At 36.3% G+C, this 18,388-nt stretch overlaps 1 protein-coding gene across 1 annotated transcript; it reads left to right on the forward strand.

Annotated features, from left to right (window-relative positions):
- The first annotated feature begins 5,761 nt into the window (after positions 1-5,761).
- On the forward strand, positions 5,762-10,623 carry nr4a2a (nuclear receptor subfamily 4, group A, member 2a). The gene is made up of 8 exons (XM_026272740.1): positions 5,762-5,880; positions 6,345-6,437; positions 6,674-7,542; positions 7,868-7,997; positions 8,182-8,345; positions 8,672-8,874; positions 9,001-9,179; positions 9,279-10,623. The coding sequence occupies exons 3-8, from the start codon at positions 6,676-6,678 to the stop codon at positions 9,533-9,535; spliced, it is 1,800 nt and encodes a 599-aa protein (XP_026128525.1). The 5' UTR covers positions 5,762-5,880; positions 6,345-6,437; positions 6,674-6,675; the 3' UTR covers positions 9,536-10,623.
- Positions 10,624-18,388: the final 7,765 nt, after the last annotated feature.

Consider the following 18,388-nt stretch of genomic DNA (forward strand, 5'->3'; position numbering starts at 1 on the left):
CTTTTCTTTTTTCTTTTTTATTATTATTATTATTTTATTTTTTTTTATTAGACAATGGAAATGCATATGAAAGGAACAAATAAAAACATATTAAGGAAGCCTTTAACTCGAGCATTGATAATTGATTTAGGGAGTACAAGAAGAGACGATCACATGAAGCCTCATTGGGACAACCAGTGAGCCATACTTCAAACGCAGAGATCAGGCTTTACCCTGTCACGTTGTCGTTTTCTGGAAGACGAAAATCCCTTTAAGTCCAGCACTTCCGATGGGGAGGCCTCCTGAGGAGGAGGCTGAAGCCACTTAGCGGCTGAGCCTGCGCGAGCAGCCCTGCAAGCAGTTAACACACAATGAGCTGCAGCGTTACGCAACCACCGCTCAGAAAACATCCGTCTACAGCTGCAAGAGGGACGCGTACAAAACAGAGTGCCGCTCGAAATCCTGCTCTCGGTGCTAAGAAGAAGCAAATAGGATTGATCCAAATTTCTCAAATGGGGAAGACTATAAGGGAAATCACGGGGCGAGCGAAAAGAGAGAGAAAGAGCTTAGAGCTTTCATTGTGTTGGCTCCGTGAGCTTCTATATGTACAATAATGTATGAAAATCATGTTTTTGAGCCTATGTGCATAACTGTCAGTAATGAGGATGGCATTACTGTACATAGAGTTTTTCCAAAGGGTTCTGCAAGTCAGTCAACTTAAGGAACCCTGAATAGTATTTCTTGTATATTTGGAATTTTTTTTTTTTTTTTTTTTTTTTTTTTTTTTTTTTTTACAGTTACAGACTCTTTTATTACAGCATGTCCAAACTCTTTCCTGTGTTGTGCCATTATCTGTACAGAAAATGTTTGACACGAATCACAATGGGCCAACGATCATACATACAGGTATGCCTTTATTCCTCACAAGATTTATTGAAGAACTCTCCAAAGACTTGTATGAGTAGTAAGCATAATTTCCTAAAGCAAAAACCATTAAAACAAACAAAAACACCAAGCAAATTGTATGTGACAGCATAAGAGGCATATATTCATCCTGTAAGCTGGCCATAGATTCCTCTGTGTGTTACATAGTACAGCGTGCTGCCCCTCATGGGACAGTGGCCATTCTCACAAACATGTACACCAACTAGCCATTCATTTCACTGTCACATGACTTCAGGGGACACTATTCATTTATAAATGTGTTTCATTACTATGCAAGTCTTCATACTCTATATGATGGATTCAACAAAACACAAATCATGCATTTTCTGCAGAAGGACAGAGAAAAAAAAAGTGACAGCAGAAAGAAATAAAGAATGATCAATCACATGCTAATTTATTTACTTCCCCCACTCCTAACGAGTGTCCAGCATGATTAATCACGAATATGCATGCCACATTGCATATAGACATTGCTTACCAAAATAGTGTGATTTTACAGTTCTCCACAATACTCTGCCTGCATTTTCTCTTTAACAGAGTATTGAAGGAGTAAACGTTGTGTTTTACTGTTTAGACATTCATAGAATCTACACTCATTTGAACAGATGAGCTTTGCATCCATTATTTAGATCACATACATCAGATTAAGAAAGTGAACGTTAATGTTTTATATTACTGAACTTTACTGCTTTTTGTTTTTATTTGTATGCTATAACTTATACTTGACATTCAGCAAATGCAAATGAAGCCAAATGAATGTGATTGCAATCATTACCGTTGACATCCTGTGCCACCTCATAAGAAAGAAAAAAGTAATAATAAGGCAATAAAAAGATCTGTTTAATATATCATATAATTTAAACTGGAAATAAAATCTCAGAGCTTGTCAGAATTTTTTCTCACAAAAATACCCTATTAATTTTTAGAAGGGATCTTATTATATATATTTTTTGTATTTTATTTTTATTTATTTTTATTTTTTGCTACAGTGTGCAAACAAAAGGTATTTCATTAATTCAAGTTTTTCTCATCAAATTATTCTCATTTGGAAGTTGCTGTCATATTAATTGTATAGCTTCATATTTAGGGTTCTTAAGTTATTAATGTGATGTAATAAACACAATAGAAGCCAAACCCTAATCGGTAAAAAAAAAAAAAAAAAGATATCAAATATTGGCTATTGTGACAGTCAAGAGTGATTTATGATATAGTGATAAAGGGAAACTAAACTGTTATAATTAGCAGAACATATGAACACATATTTGCTAAAATGACTTTGCAGAAGCTGGAGGGTAATTAATTAGACTAACTAGCAGTACTATTCATCTTCCTTCTGACTGACAGTGATTTTTTTTTTCTTTTTTTCTGAAGCACGATTTAACAATTGATTGTGGCATAAAAGCCCACCTGCAGCTTGAGAATTAATTTTCACACAAGAAGTAGAGAAGAAAAGCCTTTGCCAATGCCAAAGCCAAAAATCAATAAATAAAATAAAAAATCCTCAACTAGTGTATATTGCCCCATGTCATGAATATGCAAGAACTCACAAGATACCGGCAGACTCATTACTAATGTTACTGCCAATTACAAGGCATGTCATGACACTGATTCATGAATATTCAACACTGACTGATCTTCATGCTCACCACTGTGATGGGTCTTGTTTTACAGTTTTACTGAGGAAGAAGAGATGAGACCTTCATCACAGCACAGAGGAGTCATCCAGCTGCATTACAAGCTGTTTCATTAGGGTTAAATAGTTAAATGTGTGTTATATAAAACTGCATTAACATGATGGAGTGCTCCCTTGTTCCATGAAACTCACATTAAAGCATATTAAGTAGACATTTAGTCCTGAAAAGAAGGAATCTTAAATTGGAAAAATGCTATAGACCAGTGCCTTGAGCGAAAGGGGTGCTTTAAGACAGCAAGAAATATGGATTTTTTTTTTTTTTTTTTTTGATGAATCTAGTGAGGAATTAGATCATGCAATCAACAACATCTGACCTTTTTGAACCTGCATAAAAATTTGAAAGATTTCATTATCTCTAAATCAAACTCAGTCACGTGAACTGTGGTGTGATGTTTTAAAAATTATTAAGTCATCTGTTGGCCAGTGACACCTAATTAATGCTGCTTATCTCACAGGGAGAGAGCTGCACACTTATGATACGTATCTAAATAGGAAGAGGAAGCTAGCAAGGGGAGACAATGTCTAGGTTGGACAATGAGTCTACTATGCTAGATAATATCAGGCTACCATGTCGCAGCGTTCTCTGAGTTTCAAATGTCTGTCAAAAAGTCTACAGCCTCTGTCAATAAACATTTCCAATTAGAGTTGGTTTATGTCATACTTAACACATAGGTGCCTGCAGGAACATGCAATGATAAGATAAATCTCTCTCACTCCAAAACAGAAATTATTATATACTTTTGTATTGCCCGTAATGTACTATACCTCAGTGTTCAAGCCAAGAGAATACACACTCTCAAATTCCAGTCTTATATTGAGATTCTGATAGACATCTGGTGTTGGCAGTCAGGTTATACTGCAATCTCAGGAGAAAGAAAAAAATAATAAAAACCTGAGAAAATTATGCTACACAGTACAGCAGCTTCAAAGAATTAATACAATATTTAGCAGTAAAGCCTGTTTTTATCTGTGAAGATAAGTAAAGGCTGCCTCATGTGATGTTCCCTGTCTCAAGTAATCTGGCAGCAAACTCTTCACATTCATTAATATATTTTGCTTAACGGAAACTATTCAGAATTGTATCACCCTGTCATTTTTTGTAAATCACAATGACTCTGAGACAACTTAGATTGTATACACTGACATGAGACTGCCCAACATGAGACATGTAATAAACACCACTGGCGCTGTCCATGGTGCTTCACCTGTCTGAATATTCAAGTAAAAGTGCTGAATAAACAGCTCCTGTCAAAAACTGTACACACTGAAACAAGCATCAGGATTGGCAGTGCATTTGTGAATTTTTTTTTTTTTTTTTTGTCTTGTTATTTGTACTTGTTAAAGAAAAGATAATTTAATGTTGGCTTTTAATAATGTCAGTAATGATAGCTTTATGCATAACTATTTCCTCCACATTCACAACACCTCTCTCTCTCTCTCTCTCTCTCTCTCTCTCTCTCTCTCTCTCTTCAATGTGTCATAATTGGGAAATAACTTCAGTCCAATTTGATTGCTCTTCATTTGCTGCCTCTTCTTCCTGATGAGCAGTGATTAAACTATGCATATATATAAGGCAGTTAGTAATTAAATGAGCCAATGGGCAATTATTGCTTAATTGTATGTAATTTCCCTTCATTAAAAAGGTAAATGAAAGCAGGCCATATTGTGGATATAATACATTAGATATAGCAATAAACCCAATCAGGTGTTGAGCACATGGCTGGCCTGTCATTTGCTATGTGGAACATGACTGAGAGTTTTGGACATACTCTTTAAATTGGACATCTTGGGATAGTTTTGTCCTCACATGTCAGCCTTTAATGGCTAAATTGCAGAGTCTGTGGCTTATCGACATCTAATGTGTTCTGTATTAGGCTGAAATACATTGATCAGCATTGTATTTTTGCTTTGCGTTATAACAACATTATAAAACAATAATCCAAAACTATTGTCCAGTTGGTGGTGAACAACAGTGTCCTCTAGAGGAGACTGCCACTCCCATTTGGAGATAGAAAAAAAAGTGTTTTTAGTTAAGTTTTGGAACCTTTATTAAGAAAACCTCATAAAAATTAATTTCATATCTGTTTACATAGAAAAAGGACTAAGCTGTTTTTTTTTGTTGTTTTTTTTTTATAACTCATAAGGCCATGAAATAGTTTACGGTGGCGCAGAGATGTAGGATTAAGTTTGTGGAAAGAGAGTGTTCCCATGGTGGTTGAGTGAGACCTGTCTCAAATAACAGTAGCACACACCTACTGTATTCAGGTACAATATGGCAGAAGGGAATTGACCCCTGTTTCTAGTTCTCTTCACGGTCTGCATCAGAGCTGTTGTCTCCATCACATTTATTTATTTTCATTATTTTAATTTTGGCAGTTCCTTATTAATCCTTATTAAGTCTTTTTACTTTTAATTTGAAATGACTGCGAACAATTCTTTCCTCTGCCCTCTTCTAATGACTGTAGTGTCGTACAAATAGTTGCAAAGGGTTAAATATTCTGTATATGGAACTATGGTATCTTAAAAGGAAAGCTTGTTTAATTAACGTTGTGTTGGGTTTAGTCAAAAGCATGGCCGGCAGGGCCTGCTCAAAATCATCTTTGATGAAATATAGCTTTTATCGGTTTATTTATTATTTCATGTCTAATGATGTTTTGCAGTGCACAATACAATGATCAATAGCTCTATATCTAGATTCCAATCCATATTCATTGTTGTTTAGGCTTAGATTAACTAGCTTTACCAAAAAAATAATAATTATAATTACAATAATCTATAAATAAAAAAGTAACTTTATTAGAATGAGAAGCAAAGAAATGTTTATAATTATATTGTTTTTCCCTTTTTTTCAGTGTTTAGTGGGAAATCGACCTCACAGAATGTAATTTCAACTTGTGAATTTATAAGGAGCATTGTGCATACTGAAATGTATTACAAAACAGAGGTAAATTGCTATTCGACGATGGGGAATATAAACTACAGCAGATCTCGCTGAAATCACAGTCATGCACCGGCTGTCAGTCAGCCCTCAGATTGGCAGAAGAGCCTCGCAGCTGATTGGTTCTGCTCACGTATGACGCATATGACGTACTGAGCTCAAACACGTGGGTCTCACATAAACAAAGACACATTGGCAGACAGAGCTCTACGTGCCAGTGTTGAGCTCCGCGCTTTGCGAAGCACACGCCGTACTGGACAATTAAACACATATTCTGCATCACAACCTTATGGATACGATATAGTTCTACTGTGGGTCTACTAAGGTATGACATTGCCTTTCTTTTTATTCCTTGTCTGTTTGAGCAAGCATGCATTTTCTATTAGCAGAGCAAAAATACTCATATGGCATTTTTGTTTTAAACTGACGTTGAATGTTGTTTGTTGATTTCTGATGGTTTTATATACATTTATTTGCTGTTTTTTTTCTGTTTAGCTGAATTGTGAAATGAGCTTTTATCCAGTCGCTGTGTGAGACACTTGTGTGAAATTGTGTATATTCAGACATGCATGTATTAAGATAATTAAACTCGAGAGTTGAAACAAATAAACAAACGCGGCGCGCAAATCCTTAAACTTTCGCCGCATCACGCACATGTCCTGATACCACGCAGCGCTAGAAAGTGTTTACGATTTGTGAGTTTAAGTAAGCTCTAGAATTTCGTGTAGTTATGTAATATAACTAATAAACCGTGATGCAAAATCAAGTGAAAGTTGTGTGTTTTATCAGAGGGCGAATCCAGAGCTGACTCGTTTGTCTTGAACCCCGGTATTAAATTTCACCTTCATCGCGATCTGCAGAGGAAAAGTCTCACGACTGAAGGTAGGCTAATTCAGCAAAAAATAAAGAAAGAAATAAAAATATAAAGTATGTATTATATATTATATATATTACATATTACATTACCATAATATATAATGGTTAAAAGCGATTTTGAAAAGTTACATGCAAGCTGAAATCAGTGCCAAAACATGTTTTGATGGGCATGAGGCTATTATTTCTAGGTAGTCTTTCGTTTTTTTTTTTTTTTTTTTTAATTGATTGCTGTGTTTTCGCAGCCATGCCCTGCGTCCAGGCTCAGTATGGCTCATCCCCGCAGGGCGCGAGTCCTGCGTCTCAGAGCTACAGTTACCACACCAGCGGAGAATACAGCTGCGATTTCCTCACGCCAGAGTTTGTGAAGTTCAGCATGGATTTGACCAACACCGAGATCACCGCCGCCACCACCTCTCTGCCAAGCTTCAGCACCTTCATGGACAACTACAACACCGGTTATGACGTGAAGCCGCCTTGTCTTTACCAGGTGCCCCATTCTGGAGAACAGTCCTCCATCAAAGTGGAGGAAGTCCAGATGCATACATACCATCAGCAGAGCCATTTGGGCCCGCAGTCAGAGGAGATGATGGCCCACTCCGGGCCTATGTACTTCAAACCTTCCTCACCTCACGCTCCTGGAGCGGCAAACTTCCAGGTTCAGCCAAATCATATGTGGGAGGACCCGAGCTCACTGCACACTTTTCATCAGAACTATATGACCACGCATATGATAGATCAGCGCAAGAACCCCGTGTCCAGGCTCTCCCTCTTCTCTTTCAAGCAGTCTCCACCCGGAACCCCTGTTTCCAGCTGTCAGATGCGCTTTGACGGGCCTCTCCACGTGTCCATGGGGCACGACAGTTCCGGAGCGCACCGAGCCCTGGACAGCCAGAGTTTCGCAATGCCCAGTGCTATTAGGAAACAGGCGGGAATAGCCTTCACGCACTCTCTGCAGCTCAGTCACGGCCATCAGCTGATGGACAGTCAGATGCCGTCACCCCCGTCCAGAGGATCTCCGTCCAGCGAAGGTTTGTGCGCGGTGTGTGGGGACAATGCGGCTTGCCAGCACTATGGAGTCCGAACGTGTGAAGGGTGCAAAGGTTTCTTCAAGGTACTTTTTGCATTATTATTATTATTAGTAGTAGTAGTAGTATTAATTTATTAGCTTTTTTTGTTTTTGTTGTTTTTGTTTTCTTGTATCGGTGAGAATATCTGATGACACCTTATCAGACATCTGAGCAACTGTCATTAGTGTTAGCGGTTTTTTTTTCTTCTTCGTCTTCTTTCAATCTTTATTTTGCTCACTTGTTAGTCGCATATCTGATTAAATGTAATTTAAACCAAAAAGAAACTGAATGTTTGCTTAGAAAAATATGAAAAGTTTGTCTAAGTTGTATGCTAAACAGCTGTCTAATTGTCACATTTTCTTGATTTAGCGTACAGTACAGAAGAACGCCAAATATGTCTGTTTAGCCAATAAAAACTGTCCTGTGGATAAACGCCGGAGAAACAGATGTCAGTATTGTCGATTTCAGAAGTGCCTGGTGGTCGGAATGGTGAAAGAAGGTACATCGCTTTTTGTACACACTTCTGTGCATCTCATAAGGGCTGTTTATAATAATGTGCGTCGCACTTGGAATAAAGAAAAGCGCGCAATTGAAATTATAGCCATCGCTGACTGAATTGTATATACATGTTACAACGAGCATAACAGCCACTTGATAATAACAGTCTTGTATTATTTTGACAGTTGTCCGGACCGCCAACTTAAAGGGTCGGCGAGGCCGTTTACCCTCCAAACCCAAAAGTCCGCAGGAGTCTTCGCCCCCCTCTCCGCCCGTCAGTTTGATCAGCGCACTGGTCAGGGCTCATGTGGACTCCAACCCTTCTATGAGCAGCCTCGACTACACCAGAGTGCGTTATGCTCAATTCATCTATAATTTTACTCATCACTTTAGGGTTTAAAAGAAGAAAGTAAAAATGCGAATTCATGCGCCAATCTGACACAACCAATATTAGGAATTTAATATCATACAGTGTTTCATTATAAACTTTCAGCACTTTAAGGGTGGCATATTTTACTTTCTAAATTGCTTTTGCAAGAATGAAGCTTGTGAAATACAGACACAAGTGAAATTAAAGAGGGGGAAAACTCTCCCCCTTCTAGAAATGGGCTTTGCAATTTCACGGGTTATATATTTTAAGGGAGCTCATTAAGTCATGTTTAAATTAAATTCCAGTTCCAAGCCAACCCGGACTACCAACTGAGCGGAGATGACACACAGCACATCCAGCAGTTCTACGACCTCCTCACCGGATCCATGGAGATCATCCGCGGATGGGCAGAAAAGATTCCCGGGTTCACCGACCTGCCTAAACCGGACCAGGACTTGCTGTTCGAGTCTGCCTTCCTGGAGCTCTTCGTGTTGCGCCTGGCGTACAGGTACCAAGGCCTCTAGAGAGGTGGCTTTGCTGCTTTCGTTTTTATTGGCTCTGCAATAATTAGGAACCGCTTAAATCCCCATTTAATGCGCACTGTAATTAACGGGTGCTTTGTCGTTAATCTCAGGTCCAACCCGATGGAAGGCAAACTCATCTTCTGTAACGGAGTGGTGCTGCACAGGCTGCAGTGCGTCCGTGGATTCGGCGAGTGGATTGACTCCATAGCGGAGTTCTCGTCTAATCTTCAGAACATGAATTTAGACATATCTGCTTTCTCATGCATCGCCGCCCTAGCCATGGTCACAGGTGAGATCAGTTTTATTACACGGTTTCTAAAAAAAAAAAAAAAAAAAACTTTTTTTTTATTTATATTCTCATATGCGAATTAATAATGTTATTTTGCAGAGAGACACGGACTGAAAGAACCCAAGAGAGTGGAGGACCTTCAAAACAAGATAGTAAACTGTCTGAAAGACCAAGTCACCTTCAACGGAGGCGGCTTGAATCGTCCAAACTATTTGTCCAAACTGCTGGGTAAACTGCCTGAACTGCGCACACTGTGCACACAGGGTCTGCAGCGCATCTTCTACCTAAAACTAGAAGACCTGGTCCCACCGCCAGCAATAATCGACAAACTGTTTCTTGACACCCTTCCCTTTTAAACCGCAAGAAAAGAAGAAAATAAAACTATTTCAAACAACCTCAGAGAACTTCCACTGACTCTCTTCAAAACTGAAAGTGTTTTTTTGGTTTTTTTTTTTTTTTTTTTTTTTTTTTTAATCCACCAACTATTGCCAAACGACCTGCGCTTTCTGAAAAAAGAAAGAAAGAAAGAAAGAAATGACTCACTAATCTAAAGCCTGGAAAACACCACGCGAAATAATGATGTTAATAACTTTTGGCATCGGCAAGTTCTTTTGCCCCTTTATCCCCCCAAAAAAAAGAAAAAAAAAAAGAAAAAAAATACAAATACCGCTACTGAGTATCTCAGAACAGAGAGAGAGAGAAATTGGGAAGAAAGTAATGATAATATGATAAATTATGATAAAATACACATATTATTCAATAGTATGCCTGATTTTGAACAATGAAAAATATCTCGCCACTACTAATCGTTTATTGCAAACGTCTTTATTCATGGGAAATCACAGAGTAGAGTGTACTATACACCATTTCTATATACCTATTCAATAGATTATGTGATTTATATGATGTGTATAAAGCTTGTACAGAGATTGTTTTTTTTTTTCTTTTTTCTTTTCTTTTTCTTTTATAACTTGTGCCTGTGTATCTCTGTCAGGTGGAAAGGAGACGCATGTTGTAGAGGACTCTTGTCTCCATTACACACTCTATATTCCGGACACTATGTAGTCTGTTAGATTTTATAAAGATTCGTAGTATTGGGGCAACTTTTAAATATGGCACATGTGGATAAAACCCAGTATCGTCTGTAAAAAGGGACCCATAGTGTTTGTAAAATTGTCAGACATTCCTCGTTTGTATGTGTTGTATGTATTGTTGCTGTTTAATATAAACGTTTATATATTTATTTTGAGTTTGTCGTTAAAGCATGGTGCAGTTGAAATGATTTCAGACGCATCACCGTCGTCTTTGTTTAATGTCTAACATGTGATTTTATTTGCCATCTTCTGTTCTGTAGGTGTGTGAAGATCATCACTGCCTTTTTCTATGGTTTAACTAAATATACTGCAACTCGTTCGGTTCCGATTCCGAGTCAAACTTCATGAAAAAGGAATATTTAATGTTTACAAATAAAACTTTTAAATCATTTCCATTCAGGATCCGTGTCTCTTAATCACATCTCATTATTTTGTGGTCAGAAATTGCTCATTTAAAAACCTACTTTGCTCAAGGAATTTTTTTTTTAAATATTATTTTGAATCCTGTTTTTTTTTATCATCATCATTATTATTATTATTATTATTATTATTATTATTATTATTATTATTATTTAATTTTTTTTGTGAATACAAAATGCAAATTAAGGAATAAGGCGAAATGCATATTTCCTATCTATCCCTTTCAACAGGTTATTTTCTTTTTTTATTTTCTTTTTCATGTTAACCTTCAACGACTCCACTTCTCAGTATACAGAAGTATTTGGAAAGTTTGCTCCACTATCAAAAATAATACATTTATTTTAAAACGTTAAATTTATTCCCATTTATTCTAAAGACTTCTGCGCTCTAAAATATATATATATATATATATATATATATATATATATATATATATATATATATATATATATATATATATATATATATATATATCTGAGTAGAACATTATGCATAAGATTATTCGTTTTTCAAAAGCTTAAAATTGTTTTGTTGTTGTATTTGTTGTGGAACGTGTGAGAACTACAGGTGTCTGAACACTATTAAATCCGTTACAATAAGTGAGTTGCGATGAATGAAAATGAGAGCCATGAATGAAAATAAAATAATGTTATAATAATGTATCTACATTTTCTGTATAACCTTTAGAATCCCGTTACTGAGTAACAATTGGAGCAAGCGTCATTAAATTAAATGTATCTAAATTTTGACTGCGATTTGTTTAATTCAGGATAAAGCAATGAAGCAAACTTATGTGCTTGCATTTGTAATTAAATGTTGAAGAAGAACATATAAGTATAACTAATCATACAGCGCGTTCAAAAGTCATTTAAATGTATCTGAGCATAACTAGCCAACTATTTAAAGAATGTTATGGGCATTAATGTGTAGTAAGGACATGAAATTATCGAATGAAAATGTGAATACTGTTTATACTCTACAACATAATGTATTTCATCTTTTTGTTAAACTGTCTTTATGTGATCTTCAGCACCATTGCAATGTTTCACAGGCTGTCGATCACACCACATCATAATTAACTTTATTATATTGAAAGGTTCTCTAAATTATTTCAAGCAGTGCGGATTTGAAAAATGTGAAATGTGCACATCACTGTTTTTACTTGTCTGGTGTGAGCGCGCGAGTTATGACTTGTGTGTTTCAAACCACAACAAAATAAAACAAACAAACAAACAAACACGAACGTTATTATTATTATTATTATTATTATTATTATTATTATTATTATTATTATTATTATTATTATTATTATTATAATTTTTAATTTGTCGGCCTGATCATCTGATGGCTATTCATTTTGACATAGACCTGCAGTCTATTTGCAGTCACACACAGTGGCATACAATCACAATTTAGATTCCTTGATTTTTTTCCCCCTACCCATACGTCTGTATAAACCAAAATGTCCTTTTTATTTATTTTTTATTTATTTAATTTTTTTTGCAAACAGGTGCTAAATTGGCGTACATGGACATTAAAACACTTGCGGAAACCAAGGCAAACATAAAATTTAGATCATGAATCAGTGTAAAATATAAACCCAGAACATGTAAACGTGTGTGTATCTGATTTTTTGCTGTGTTTTGTCACTTTCTTCTAAGGCTTCCGACAGAAGTTAATTCCGGCACATTTTACCTGAAACCAGAGCCAAAACAGTCCTGATGGAGCATGTGAGTCGTAGCTGTCAGTGAAGTAAGAGAAGTGAGCCTTACAATCGGTTCTATCTCACAATTTTTTCGAAGACAGCAGGTATGCCGTTCATGCACACGCTCGCTGTGCCTTACTGCGGAGTTCCTGACGGGATTCTGTCATTCGCCATTCATGTCCGCGCAGCTCAGAGAGAAGATGAAGGTGCCTCTGGGCAACGTCTGGGAACGCTCACTATCGCGTAATCTCTCCTCCTCTCTCTGCTTCTCTTGCTCTCTCATTCTCTTTCTCTCATCAGCCGTGGCATGGCTGATCTTTTCGCAAAGTTCTCACAAGGCAAAGAATTGTCTGAATAATTAGATCTTCACAGCAAAAAGACTAATTCCAAGTCAAATTAAGATTACACTCAAAAGCAGTTTGCTGACATTTAGCAGATCAGTTAGAGGGACGCTCTGTGGTGTCACAAGCTTGTACCGTGTTGACTGAAGTAATCATTTAGGTTGGCAACGGCCTAATCTCTGCACAAAGAGAAAAGCATGGAAGCAGTGTCGTGAGCGGCGTGTGACAGAGACACGCTCGTCTTACACATGTCGAGGTAGCTCAGCTCTCGCGCACTCCTGTTCCGCGCGTTTAAATAGATACGCATTACGGAGCATTTCACCGCTTCTTTATCTGTTCTGACAAAGGGACGAAGATGGCGGAGGTAGTATATATGCTCTTGGGTCTGTCAATCCGCTCTCTGGTTTCTGCTTAGCACTGCAGATAATGCAAAAGCAGACGAAGGATGGAAATAACACGCTCCGTCTGCACGTGGAGAGCTCAGAGGCCGCAGGCACTTTGTCTTAAGTGCTAGAGCAGGAAACCTAAGAGGAACTAAATTATAATGCAGTGCTCCACTTGGACAGATCTGTCCGGTCTTTGTACCGAGGGGCTGATGGGTAAGACGCCCTAAAACACAGTCATTAAGCAGTGCAAGGCGCATTCTAGCTACTTCATAGATGATTTCAGTAAGTCATAGAGGCCGTAGAGTAACGAGGTCAGACAGAACTGAGCCCAAGGAAAAGCAGCTCTCTTGCCAACAGGAACCTTGCAACTTTTTATCATAGCTTTGCAAACTTCCGAGTTCTGTTGTGTGAAGAGAAGAGTTCTGTTGTGTGATTTACTTTTGCTTTGCAAACTTGCAAAAATGTACTTTAAATAGCTGTTTCCATACACCAGGCAACATCGTCATATGTGACGTGGGCCGCAAACACATTGCAAATCTGTGCAAAGCTAAAGCAGATGCCATGTGTTGGTAGAGCGCTCTGCGGGTTTACAGACAGATGCTTACTGCATGCCCTTTAATACAGTCCCTCTGACTCACAAGTGTAAATGCAAATCTACCAGTGAGAAGAAAAAACTAAAAAAACAAGATCAGATCCTACAGTGATTGGCACAACAAAAGACAAAATATTTTGTCCGACTGAGACAAAACAGCAATAATACATTACATGCAAGTATTTAAATATTAAACCATTTCTGAGGACATCACTTTGGGTCAGAATTGCGCAAACGCCAGTAATCCGCCCTTTGTGACCTCTGTCCTTTGCTGACTTTGATAGAGTGAGACAGGTCTATTTCTCTGAGCAGAGAATGTGCATGCTTTTTATTTTTATTTTTTATGGTTTGTTTTTCTATTCTTTTCATCAAGTGTATGGGTATAATTGTGTCTCTGACTTACATATATGAGAGGGGACTGTGGCATGTTGTCTTGAGATATTTAAGGTTTAACGTTTCAAGCATCTTAATCAAATTTGCTCATTATCATGAGTTTTTCTACAAACTAAAATTACAATGTCATCTTATTTTTCTAATGGCTGCTGGGTTACAAATATACGACAACAAATATAAATGCACATTAAAAGCACACATTAAAATAAACATAATTTATACAATGAAGTTTAGAACTAATTTAGAAAAGTTATGTGTTCTCAAAGGTACTTTTGTAAATTTCATCTCAGTTTGTCTGAATGTAAGTCTATATATTCTGCATAAAAAATACATTGTTAACTGGGAAACACACACACACACACAAACGCACGCACACCCCCCCCCCCCACATACACACACACACACTCACACATATATAACATTTATTTTTTACAGCATAACATCCAGTTAAATAATAAATAAATAAATAGATAAATAAATAAATGAAGATAGATAGATAGATAGATAGATAGATAGATAGATAGATAGATAGATAGATAGATAGATAGATAGATAGATAGATAGATAGATAGACAGATAATTTACACCAGCCTTCTCTGTATCGGGGTGGAATACTAATAACTTTAAAGCAAGGAGCAGTCACGACATTTAAAACTGAAAGAAAAACTAAAATAAAACAGAACAATGGTATTTCATTCATAAACAGGATTTTTAAAACAATAAACATGTTCTAACCCATTCCCAGTTTTTCCCTTCAGTTCTAGTAGATTTTGTCTGCATAAAAAAAAAAAAAAAAAAAAAAAAAACAAAGATGATGCTTGTGATGAAGGTGCTTTGTGTACGTCCTGGTTCTTGCAGTCGGTGAACAACAGTTTATCATGATGTTAGAGTGTGTATCAGTAAACTGGGTCAGAGAAAGGCTTCTCATAATCCATACTCCATACAGCGAGGTCACAGCACACACATATGCACACGCAAATGTTTTACTTATGATGTAAGGGTGACAAACAGAAGATATTCTATTAATTCAATGAGTTGAAATATGTCTGCTTGCTTAATTAGTGGGTCTTTTTAAGCATGATCACACACTTTCAAAAGACAGTTTCCCTTCACTGCAAATGACAATTATCATTTGGATGCATTATGTCTCTGTGAAACACACACACACACACACACACACACACACACACACACACACACTCACACACACACACGCATGCACATGCATTGTCCTATCATTCATATTATTAAACAGACAACCAGTCTCTCAGTCATGTGAAGAGAATGACCAGATGCCATTGCATGTGGAAATGAAAGTGCTGTCCCTCTGTGTTCTAACAAACATTATCACACAAATCATGCTGGTAAAAGACACTAATATTTTAGGGATTCACTTGAAAGTGACTGACTGCAGTTGTAGTAGCAGTCACACCACTCTTTAGCTCAGACACAAGTTGTGGGTTGACCCACTGCTGTTCATTGACTCCTGATAAACATTGTTAAATTATTATTTGTAGTGTGGCTAGCGACACTCATTTGCATGGGTTACTAGTGCATATTTACAGATGAGGGGGAAATGAGGAAGAAATTCAATAAATAAAATTACCCTCAGTAATATTATAATTAAAATTATATCATATTTCAAGTGTACAAAGATGATGGGCATTCAATTTTTTTTTTTTACTCTGTCACTTTTTTTTTTTTTTTTTTTTTTTTGGAACAAAAGGTTCCAGGAGCAGTGCATGTCTGGATTTTGAGACTTACCTTTTCAAATGACCAGACATCAAAAGTGGTAAAACAAGTTTACAAAACAATGATCAAGACACAAGTTCACTTTTGGTGATAAAGCGATATAGCAACAAACGTATCCTAATAATTATGAACTAAATACTTGTCCTATTCCTTACGAAGAGAGAGCTGCTCCACTGTATTTAATGCAGACCATGTCTGCTGTAGATGTGGGTTTGCATGTTAAACAGATCCACAGTCCATGCAGCTTTTATTGAAGTATTGAACAGGGTCATTATGTCTTCTGATCTGATTGATAAACTAAGGCGATAATTTCCGTCTCAGCAACAAGCGGAAGCAGTTAATGTTTCCCAGGGCAGGCATGTTTCCGATTCAGTTGCTTTTAATGAACCTTCCCTCACTGGTCAGTGGAGTAGAAAAAAAAAAAAAAAAAAAACTCCATTCACACCTTATGGGAAAATAGACAGACGGAGAGAGATAGTTAGATCATAGTTTAAGTATGGTAAATGGTATAGTACATATGTCTATGACATGTAACTTTGTGATTTGTAAAACTCTTTAATAATTGGAAACAAATAATTGATTTAAATCTAATGACAATTCTGAATAATTATCCTGAATAACTGAGATTTTAAAATATGATGACTACACAAACATGGGCGCTGAACATAACACAGACAAATACAAATTAAAGGCATATTTTGATGACTAAATATTTTTAAGTTAGAGTGCATATTGGTCATGATGTCATGTTGTAAAATGTCACAGTGATGGGTAACATTCTCCCCCTCAGCATGTGCTTACACTGAACCTGCAAAAAAATAAATAAAATAAACCACTGTCTCTCTTAATCTCTCTCTGTCTGCCTCGCACACTCTCAATGAGACATACCCATGCACGAGTAATGTGTTCGTGTTTGGTAAATTGCACAGGCTTTTGTCCTGAAGGAATACAGATTTAAAAACTGTGCATGCCTCATTTCTGACATTTGGCATTTGTAAATATTCCATTTAAAACAGAATATGACGTAATGTAATATAATGCATTGTTGTTTTTACTTTTTCCAAGTAGAGTATTATTATTTTCAAACACAGAACATGACTTAAAGTTGTAGTACTTTCTATACTCCATGAGCAGTTGTGAAATTATTTCTATTACTAATATAAATTATACAAATCATTGTGAAAAAAAAAAAAAAAAAAAAAAAATCATGCATGCTACTGTGTCAATATGAAACAATAATGCATATTTATTTGTAAATCTACTTTAATGCCACATGGTTTCCATGCATGGATGTACCCCATTAACACAAATTCATATAATTAGTACATACAAATACTACTACTACTACTACTACTACTACTACTACTACTACTAATAATAATAATATTGAGTATATAAAGACAAAAAAGGAGCACTTGACATTCCCATGCAGTTTTTCCCATACATTTGCTTATTCTTTATTATATAAAATACAATTAATTCATGCCATTTTTCTTGTAGAATAAGTAAACAAATAAATACACAAAGTGCTCTTTTTTTCTTTATTACTTATTTTCCTTCCTGACAGAAAAGAGATAGCATTCAAATTCAGGACATCTTTGTGAACAGACATGGTCGGACATTGCAGACTGAAGCACAGAAGAAAATATTCCTCTGCTTTGGCACGGCTGATTTTGAAAGTTCAAGCAGAAAACCAATTATAATGAGCAACACAGACCCTGAAGCCTGTCCATCCACAGCACACATGAAATCCAAAAGAACATACACACAGAGAGGTGCAATGTGATCACAGTAAGCCATCTGTCTATATGAAAAGAGCATTTCCATTGGTTATTCACATAGTTTGCATATAAGAGTGACCAGAAGACAGAGCTTATAGATACTATGTAGCAGATAGCTGACAATGTTTCCTGATTCCTTTTTATTTTTACTTTAAATTGAAAGATTAAAAAAAAAAAATACCTTTGTGACACTTAGTATATTTCAGTATATATTAGTATAGTATATCTTAAACAATAAGAAAGTATATCAACTTACTTTTACAAATTAACATAACTTACAAACTGTTATCTTTTTATGGTCTTACTTACAGTTTTTTTCAACTGCATACACAGAAAATCTTTACACAACTGTGAAACCTGCCGTTCAAACGCAAGAGGCACACACCAACATCTTCAAATCCATACACCAACTCTCCGCTTCTTATTTATTCATTTTTTATTTTATTTCATAAAACACTTTTTGCAAAACAAAACACTCGATTCTCTGTGTAACACAAAAATCGATTTGGAATTAATATTATTATTATATTAAGGTGTTTGCTTTTGTGATGTGTTTGTAATATTTTGAATGCAGTGCTTCATTTTGCAAGAGATGTGAGGCATTTTGTGTGTGCAATTCTTGGATTTGTGTGTAAAGTAAAGGAAAAAAAAAATATTTCAGGCAAATTTCTGAAAAATGTAAGCAGTTTAAATAAATAAACAAACAAACAAAAATTGTGAGAACCATACTGTACACATAGATGAC

The sequence above is a fragment of the Carassius auratus genome, chromosome 9 (assembly GCF_003368295.1).
Source record: "Carassius auratus strain Wakin chromosome 9, ASM336829v1, whole genome shotgun sequence".
Classification (NCBI taxonomy): Eukaryota; Metazoa; Chordata; class Actinopteri; order Cypriniformes; family Cyprinidae; genus Carassius; species Carassius auratus.

Bases quoted from the DNA above. Each gene is read 5' to 3' on its own strand.
- nr4a2a (XM_026272740.1), top strand. From the start codon at position 6,676: ATGCCCTGCGTCCAGGCTCAGTATGGCTCATCCCCGCAGGGCGCGAGT. The intron at 7,543-7,867 runs GTACTTTTTGCA...TTCTTGATTTAG, and splicing joins GGTGCAAAGGTTTCTTCAAG to CGTACAGTACAGAAGAACGC. The intron at 8,875-9,000 runs GTACCAAGGCCT...CGTTAATCTCAG, and splicing joins GTGTTGCGCCTGGCGTACAG to GTCCAACCCGATGGAAGGCA.